The following is a 9536-nucleotide window of genomic DNA, read 5'->3' as shown; positions in this document are numbered from 1 at the left end:
GTGTGTGTGTGTGTGTGTGTGTGTGTGTGTGTGTGTGTGTGTGTGTGTGTGTAATTTGGATTCATTATAAGGGGGAACTTTTGAAGAAGAATTGGCCAGCAATGGAAAGAGGCTGCCTCAGAAAGTAGTGTGGTTTTTGTCATTTCTAACAAAGTGGGATGAGTATCTGTTATAGAGGGGATTTTTGCTTTGGGTGGACTGTAGTTCTACCCATCTTTCAAACTTGGTCATTCTACAATTGCTTTTGATCCATGATATTTCCAATATCATTCCATAACATGCAATGTTGAAATATTTTCTTTTTAAAATGATATCCCACTTTCTGAGCTGCCACCTACAATGTTTAGAGTCCAAATTGAAATGGCCTTTCCCCCTTTGGCCATAACCTGTCTTTGTACCACTCATCAGATTTTCCCTACTGGTTTCTTGTGTATATCTTCCCAAGTCCTATTTCGTTATCTACAGGGCTTGTATTCCAGATTGGTTAGATCTTTCTTTTGAAGTAAGTCTCTCTCTTGAGGATATAATGTCAGGAAAATTTGTGATCAACATTATTTAAGTGATCAAGACCAGTGCCAAGTTCCATATTTATCTCATAAATGTAGACAGAGCTCCTGCCCAGGAAATCTTTTAAGAGAATGCCAGCAACACCAGTGAACCCAGTTCCCTCTTAAAAACTTACGGTATAGTCTAAAATTCACAAACAATTAAGATTTTGTGTCCACAGTCTTTATCATTCCATTGGCCATTGGTGTACATTTCGACACAGTTTTCTTTCCTTTCACCATTGGGTTCTTTACTTGCCCAATTGGTATAGCTGACAGTTTGCCCATTCTGATACTGGAATGTGCCTTCTGTTGCCTCATCACTCATGCCCAGGTAGATGTTCTTGTCAAACTGTCTGGCCAGTTCTTGCAGGGCTCTGTTCTCCCTGGCATTCCGGGGGGCTGCCAGTGGGGCACCACTTAGTGAACATATTTTCTTTCCTTCTTCAAATGTCTTTTCATATGCTGCTACCATAAACCATTTGTCATCCACAATTCTGATGCCAGACAATATCATAACTGTAGAGGAGAAAGAGACACTCTAGTCACACCTTGTTAGAAGACAAACTTCCTGCCAATGTCCAGAATTTGGTAGACATTCAGCTCTGAAAAAGGGGACTTAGGGGACACACATGGCAGAAGAAGACTCAGAACATGACTCCACATAATCCCTGCCATGCCTCCTCAACCCAAGAACAGGAGTTGTAGTCAGGATCTCATCTGTTTTTTTTTTCTACTGTCCACAGAATACATCCTAGCATAGGTTTACAGTAACCAAATAGATCCTTAAAGTGGGGGATAGCATTTCAAGACAGAGGTGTTCTTTGCTCTTGTCCAAAGTTTGGGGACCAAAGCATCTCCTGAAGAGCCCGCAGTGACTCTCTTAGTGCTTCCAGGTATCTGGAAGAAAGTCAGGTATTTGTCATCCATTGGAGTCTGGTACAGTATGTGGAGTGGAAAGGAATGAACTGGACTGAGGAAAGAGCACTGAAAGCTAATTGTGCTGACCTTCGGCATTCACTTCTAGGGGCTTCAATTTTCTCATTGGTAAGGGGAGAGCAGCAAAGCTGGGCCAGGGTTCTGCAACTTTTTTTGTGTATCACGGTCGCCTTCTCTGAGTAATATTAAATTCATAAAATAAATATAATAAACTATATAAAATAAACTAATTATAGTGAATAAAGTTATCACAATATTTCTTCTTATAAATTATCATAAAAAAGGTTTTCTGGGTCTCAAGTTGAGCAGCTTCTGGACTAGATGATCCACAAATCACCTCCAAAATCATGATTCTGAAATTTAGCTAATTCTTCATGATTCTAACTTGTAGAAGAACTTGTCAGGGTCTGTGGCTTGAGGAGGGGCCCAGAAAGACATTGGAATTGGGCTTCCAACTCTTCCTCCTCCTCCTTTTTTATTTCTCTGTGACTTCAGTGTTCTTACTCTAACTCTCTGTAGCTTTGTCTCTGAATCTCCAAAAATTTTGGTGGAAGTATTCCCTAGAGATCATAGAATCATAGATTCAGATCTAGAAAGAACTGAGGCAGTCACTCTATTCAGTCAATTCATTTCTGAGCCAAAGAATCTGAGGCTCAGAGGGTTAAAAGTGAATTGCCCAAGATCACAAAGCTAGAAAATGTCCAAGGTGAAATTTGAACCAACATCATCCTGACTTGAAGTCCAGCACTTATACTCTAGGACATGGCTAACTAGCAAAGCTTTCACTTTAATTGAAGGCTGTAAGAGTGGTTCTGCCTCTTTAGCGTAATACTCCATAGATCAGAATGTGACTGACACATTCAGGTTTGGGAAAACCTGAACCTAGGGAGCCATTAGGAGGGTAATGTGTGAGGAAGGGTGAATGACACCAATCTCATGAGCAAACACTTTAGGCTCACCGTCTTAAAGTTATATTCTTTACCTCGTCTATATTTGTTGATGAAAGCCTGCAGCATCCTCGTTTCTCTTTGCAAAGCCATCATTTCAGCCTTGAGTGAAATCAGTTCTGAAAGTCAAAAATGGTTTGTCATTTCCATTGGGTCTTATGTAATACTTTTAAGAGACAAAGGTTGTTTGATTTGTTTTCCCCTAGTGAGAAAGACACATCCCATCCATAGGGGAGCTCGATACCAGGGCCTCCATTCCACCCCACATTGGAGCAGACCTGGCCCTGAAATCAAAGACCTAAGTAATTTTGAAGTGTAAAAGAGGAGGGAAGGAATTAATCTTTTGCCTTGTGTCTAATGATGGGATTTCTTCACAAGACAGCTTCATAGGATATTCCAGTGGACACATCAGGGTGGTACTGGGTCTCAGAGATAATAGAAAAACAGCTTCTCCTTTCCATCCTCCCTCCATTTTCTAGTTTTCCTTTTATCTCCTGACCCAATAAGCTTCCCTCCAGGTATTGGCGATTCATTTTTTTTTCTCCCTTTATTACCATCCGCACTATTCCTGTTTCCACCACTCTAGTTTAGGCCGAGAGAAATTATAATTATCTACTAAATGGCCTTTTATTTTTAATTCTCTTTTCCTCACTTTTGTCATTCCTTCTCTCCCTTCCCTTCCCTTTTCTTCCATCCCTTATCTTTCCTTTCCTTCCATTATATTTTCCTGTATCTTTCCTTTTCTTCTCTTCCCTAATCTTCCCTGTCTTTTCTTATCTTTCCTTTCCCTTCCCTTCCCTTTCTTCCTCTTTCATTTCCTTTCATTTAGTCTCCTCTCCTTTCCTTTCCTCTCCTTTCATTCCCTTCCCTTCCCTCCCTTTCTTTCTCTTCCCTTCCTCTTTCCCAGTCTGTACAACACTATTAGATGTTCTTTTTATTTACTTTTACCATGTCCTTCTAACACTACACCTTTAGGGGCTCCTCATTACCTACAGGCTTAAGTCCTAGTTCATTATTTTATTCTTCAAAGCTGTCTGCTGTTAACTTATCAACTCTTATCTAACCCACTCATCTTCTTTCCCATGTACCTTCCACTCTGGTCAGACCAGTGTTCACATTATCCTTTCACTGCTCATTCCTTACCTTTATTGATGCCTAGAAAGGCATTTGCTTAAGATGCTTTCCCCCATTAAAGTCCTTTCCATCCTTGCAGGATGGAAAGCATTCCCAAAAAGACTTCTTATAATTATTTCTTTTTTAAAAAATATTAATTTTATTTTTAATTTATAGAACAAACAAGCATTTCCGTAACACAGAATTATAAAAAAGATGATTGCACATGGAACTGCAAATCTATTATGTCCAACTTGATATATACATATATATATAATTATATATATATATATATATTATCATGTAAATTTCTTTCTCTTGTTTCTTCTCTCCCCTCTCCCATTACCCTAGGGATAGCTATCATTAGAAACATATATATGTATATATATATATATATATGTAAAATCATTCTATATATACTTCTATTTATCATTCCTTTCTCTGAACACAGATAGCAGCTTCCTTCATATGTCCTTCATAGTTAATTTGAGTATTTATAATAGTCAAAATGGTTTATTCATTTGAAGTCATTCTTAACACAATATTGCTGATACTGTATACAATATTCTCTTGGTTCTGCTCATTTCTCTCTTCATTATTTCATGCAAGTCTTTCTATGTTTTCCTAAGATCATTGAGCTCATTATTTCTTATAGCACAATAGTGTTCCATCACAATCATATACCACAACTTGTTCAGCCACTCCCAATTGTTGGGCATCCTCACAACTTCCAGTTCTTTGCCACCACAAATTATTTCAGCCCCTGCTAATTTCCCATTTCTCTACATTCCTAAAGAAAATATTGCATATACTATACAAGCTATCAGTTCTCTTGTTTAATTGTGTCACGTAAGTCCTAGTTCCACAGTTAGACTGTGAGATCTGGAGAATGGACCTGAGTTTTGGCATGCCAGAATAGATCCTGGATATATACATATTGAACTAAATTGAGTAGAGTTCCCCCCATCTCAATTCTTCCATATAATCATATTTTTTGCTTACTTTCTATTTTTCCCATTGCACCCCTGTTCTGTTAGAAGTCAAATACATAACTCACCTTGAATTTCTCCTTTGTCTCCTTTTGATCCTTTGGGACCCTGAGGACCCATTGCTCCTTTGATCCCCATGGGGCCAACTTTTCCAGGAGGGCCTAGCATTCCTCTCTGTCCTTATCATCGGAGGAATTGGAGAGATAAGACAACAATCAATACTTGGACCCTCTTCCTTCCAAGACCATGAGCAGGCTGAATTCCTGTTATGGAAGGGAACCTGAGGCTTACTGTGGCCAAGTAAACTGCCCCACTGTTGGCTGGGTGTTTAGAACCTAGGGATGTCAACAGAGAGCTGAAACAAATAAGCTTACCCACTGGGGCTTTGCTTTGCTGTTATTTCTCCCCACAGCCCTGGGATCTGCCTCAGTCTCTATTCTTCCTCAAGCCTCCAGGATAAAAAACCTTCCCATGCTGTAGTAGGGGAGGTAACAGGAACGTGAAATCCTGGTACCAAGTGCTTTGAGTCAGGGACCATGTCTTACCAATCTTTGCTATTTCATTGCTTTGGGTATGATGTCTTACCTTGAGTTAATGTTTAGCAAATGATTGTTGAGAAGATGAAGAGAATAATAATAAATATCATTTCTATAGTGCATTAAAAGTTGCGAAGAACTTTACATTTATCAGCTCATCTGTGCCTCACAAGAGCACTGTGAGGTAAGTACCAATACTATCATTACCCCCATTTTATAAATGAGGCTCAGAGAGGTTGTTTTTTGTTCATGATCACACAGCTCAAGTTTCAGAGGCAGGATTGAGATCCAGGTAATTCTGTCTCTCATGCTTTTTCTACAGTACTATTCCTGCAGTGAAACCACTCAGGGAGATCTGATTTACATACCTTGGTCCCCTTTATCTCCTTTCGGACCCTGGTTCCCATCTCGACCTGGTAACCCATTGCTCCCAGGCAATCCACAGGGCACAAAATTGCATGTGTTTGTTTTTGGTTCACAGTCACATGTCTCTTGAACAGAGACCATAGTCAGTTTTATTGCTAGCATGAGAAACTGGAAAGTACCAAGGAGGTGCATCTTCTCAGATCTAAAGCTGAATGAAGAAACAGTGTCATCAAGCTGGCAAGAACACCCACCCCATTTCCCTCATTTTCAGATACCCTTCTGACTTATCCCAGTTGCAATCCAGTTAAAACCTTTTCTGTGTTTCCCAGGCTGGGCTTGAGTTACAAAGATAGCTCTTATTCCCATTGACAGAATTCCTGTTCCTTGACTTCTTGTCTTCTTGTTTCTCTATTTCCAGGGGGATGTTGGTAGAGTTCAGGATTTTGTCTATGAAATTCTTCCATCTCTTTAAAAATATTCCCCTCTTCCCATCTTCCAGGTAACAAATAATAAAAGTAGTAGCAACTAACATTTATTTGGTACCTAAATACTTTACAAATATTATCTGATTTGATTGTCACAAGTCTAGAAAGTAAGTACTATTATCATTCTCATTTTAGAGAGGCAAACAGAAGTTAAGAGCCTTACCTAACTTTATACAGCTAAGAAGTGTCCAGGTCCAGCCCTCTATCCATTGCTCCAAGGAATTCTAGCTGCCTAGAATTCTAATACCACCTCCTCAGAGAAGCTTTCTGTGGTTTCCTCATCTGTTAATGTTCTCTCCTCAAATATTCATTACACAATTTGTCTAATCTCTCTTTTGAACACTTTGTGCCCCACCTTATCTTATGCATATCAGTATACAAGTTGAAATTACAAGTATCAGTGTACAAAATCTTTGAAAGATCGTGAAAAGTAGAAAACATTAATGAATATCTAGAAAAAAAATGAGAAACACAAAACTGCAGCTCTATTTATGGAAAAAATGGAGGATATGTAGGCAAAAGGCATTGAAAACAGCATCAATTTGGAATCTTCCAAATCAATGATTTGGAAATCAAAATGCATGAGAGATGTGACATCCAGCCAATGAGACAGAGAGCTGCAGACCAAAAGTTGTGGCAACCAGGGCAAGTAGAAGTGTTGTGCTGAGTTCCCTAGGAAATGTTGGACTACACTGAAAGAAAAATGCCTGAGACATTGTGCAGGGGTGGTAAGGCCAAGCAGATGGATTCTGAAGCAATGAAAGGATACCCTTCACCAAGGGACTTCAATTCTGTTCATAGTGCTAGAACTTCATTAAATGTTCATTAAATGCCTTCGATGGTGAGGCATTGTTTTGATAAGATGAGAAAGCTATGACTGAACCTCTGGAGAAAAGGAAAGAGTTCACCAAAGAGGAGCTGTAACTATTGCTTCATTAATGGGGCTTGGATGGAAGGCCCTTCTCAATTATTTCATTGAGTAAACTTATTTTACGCTTAATACCTTTGGCCCATGGGTGCTTCCAGTGGGCTGGGGACCCTTTGAAAGAAACAAACCTGATTTTCATATTTTTAGGGAGGTCTTCTTAATATGTGCTGAAGCCACAGAGTTTGCCATTTGTGGGAAAAACCTGAGATTGAATTTGATCTGCATAGCCAGAAGAAAAGGTTAGTTCCTCAATTGATACATGATTTATAGGATGATGTGAACATGGTCAGAGGTCTCTCATGGAGTTTCTAATGGAACTCTAATGGAGATCTAAGGTTTTGTCCTTGTCCTCTAGTGTTTAATGGGTCTAATGGTGTTTAATGGACCTAATGGTGTTTAATGGATAAAAGTATTGGTAGAATGCTTCCAAGATGCAAAGAAGACATAAAACTGAGAGGGAAAGATAATGTGTTGAATGACAGAATTGGGATCCAAGGAGATGTTGGTGAGATAGAACATTGGGCTTAATCATTAAAATGAAATTTCATAGGGATAAATAACTATATTAAACTAATAAATTGTGGAGGACATACTGATCTGCCTCAGAGGTTCCTCACCAGGAGCCCCCAATCTTACACTTAGTTAAAAAAAATCACCTATGTAAGAAAGAATTGGGGCAATTTTGGCTGGATAGTAATTTATCTGAGAAAGAGCTAGGAGTGTTAGTGGACTTCAAGCTCAGCATGAACCAGACATGTTCTATGGCTACCCAATGGCCCAATGCAGACCTAGGCTGAATTAAGAGAGACCTAGTGTTGATTGAGAATGAGGGAATGGACAGTCCAAATGTTCTCCGCTGTAGTCAGTCCAGAATTGGAGTATCATGTTCAGTTCTGAATGATGTGTTCTAGGAAGGCCATTGAGAACCAGGAAAGGGAAAGATTCAAGAATAAATGAAGCTAGGACTAGGTGAAGGACCTAATGATGTTCATTCTGGAGAAGAGAAAACTTATAGCATGATAGAGCTTGTTTAGTGTCTGAAAGGCAAGTGTACAGAAGAGAAGCTAGAAGTATTCTACTTGGCTCCAGAGGGTAGAACTGGTAGTAAAAGAAATTGTAAAGATGGCGAATTGGGCTCAATTTAGGAATAAACTTCTTAAAAACTGAAAGTTGAAGGGTCTGCTGTGGACAGAGGGGTTGGTGTTGGTGCAACTGGGTTCTCATTACTTGAGGTCTCTAGAAAAAGGGAATTAGCAAGAAGAAGTGAGATGATCTTCTCTCTGGGATGTCAGCTGTTCACATATTAGGGCTCTACACTTGAGAGCCAGATTGGAAATTAGAGGTGACATAGTACAGTCTCCTCAGTGTTTGTTTCAGTCGTGTCTGACTTTCTCTGACCCCCATTTGGGGTTTTCTCAGAAAGACTCTAGAGTGGTTTGCCATTGCCTTCTCCAGTTCATTTTACAGATAAGAAACTGAAGCAAACAGGTTTAAGTGACTTGTCTAGGGTCATTTAGCTAGTGTCTGAGGCTGGATTTGAACTCAAGAAAACGAGTCTTTCTTATTCCAAGCCCATTAATCTATCCATTGCTCTACCTCACTGTACACAAGAGTAAATTGGTGAGCAGAGTTCTTGAGTCACTTAAGGTAACTCAGGTTATAAGTGACGGAGTCAGGAGTCAAACCCCAGTTTTCTGACTCAAAAGCCAGTGTTAATTATTTAGGCTTAATTAGAAAAAAAAATATGGAATGAGAAGGGGAGCAGGGCGCTATTTGCTATACACACCAAGACTAGAAACTCTGGATAATGCCCTCAGGATTCTTTTTTTATTAAGGAGTGTGTGTGTGTGTGTGTGTGTGTGTGGTGGGAGAGGCCTCTAACTTTTTTTCTTTCTGTCTGGTTATTGATTTGAAATTACATTCTTGGCCATCAAGCACCACAGCAACGTAATGGGGTCATTCTTGCTCAAGATTGTGTTTACATATGATTATCCATGAACTGTTTTTGGGTTTTGAGAAAAGCAAACTTAAGGTCCACACTGAGAACTTTCCAGATGACAGTGCACACAATCACTTTCCTGATATGCCAAATTAAACATGATTAAGAGTCTTTAATTCTCAGCTTCTTTAAATGTAAAATAGAATTAATGGTGCTTGGATAAACTACTTCGTAAGTTTGTTTTGAGGTTAATACTTTGTAAGCTGTAAAGTACCCTACAATGATTAGTCCTGCCCTAACTTGGGAGCTAAGCAAGCCTACCTCACGACTGGTCCTGTCTCTCAACTGGAGTAGCAGTAGTCAACAACTTCTTACTTTCTATTCATTTTTTTTCTTTCTCTCTTTTCCCTCATTCTTCTTGACCGTCATCAATCACTTAAACCACTTACCAAAGAGAAAGGTTTCTATGTTTTTTGTTGTCTTCCATTTTCTAGACATCCTAGCTCCTGTTTTCTCTAGCTCTCCTAAGGACCCTCTAGCTCCTAAAAATTTGTTATTGTGGATGTTGTTTGTCCTTCATTATGGACAAGGGCCATGACATCAGGGAAGTGATGTCATGACTTACAAGTGAATTGGATTTAAGTGAGGGAGGGCTGTGCAAAGTCTCCAGCTTCACCTTCTCCTCTGGAGTCATCTGGGTCCAGTGGCAAGATATAGATCAGGATGACTAGAGATGTCCTTGCCCTTTC

The 9536-nt window shown here is 39.5% G+C and overlaps 1 protein-coding gene across 2 annotated transcripts in view; it reads right to left on the bottom strand.

Annotated features, from left to right (window-relative positions):
* Positions 1 to 6: 6 nt before the first annotated feature.
* Positions 7 to 9536, bottom strand: part of LOC114042275 (mannose-binding protein-like) — a 10530-nt gene continuing 1000 nt past the window's right edge. For both annotated transcript variants that reach the window (XM_027860951.1, XM_027860942.1), the window contains exons 2-5: positions 5438 to 5643; positions 4602 to 4712; positions 2467 to 2550; positions 7 to 1064 (exon numbers count right to left, since the gene is read on the bottom strand). In XM_027860951.1, the coding sequence (XP_027716752.1) occupies positions 691 to 1064; positions 2467 to 2550; positions 4602 to 4712; positions 5438 to 5627 (759 nt within the window). In that variant the 5' untranslated portion in view covers positions 5628 to 5643 and the 3' untranslated portion in view covers positions 7 to 690. The remainder of the gene's footprint in view (positions 1065 to 2466; positions 2551 to 4601; positions 4713 to 5437; positions 5644 to 9536) is intronic.

This window comes from Vombatus ursinus, unplaced genomic scaffold (genome assembly GCF_900497805.2).
Source record: "Vombatus ursinus unplaced genomic scaffold, bare-nosed wombat genome assembly UNPS02000749.1, whole genome shotgun sequence".
Lineage (NCBI taxonomy): Eukaryota > Metazoa > Chordata > Mammalia > Diprotodontia > Vombatidae > Vombatus > Vombatus ursinus.
The sequence above is the reverse complement of the archived record's forward strand: the minus strand, read 5'-3'. Positions and strand labels throughout refer to the sequence as shown.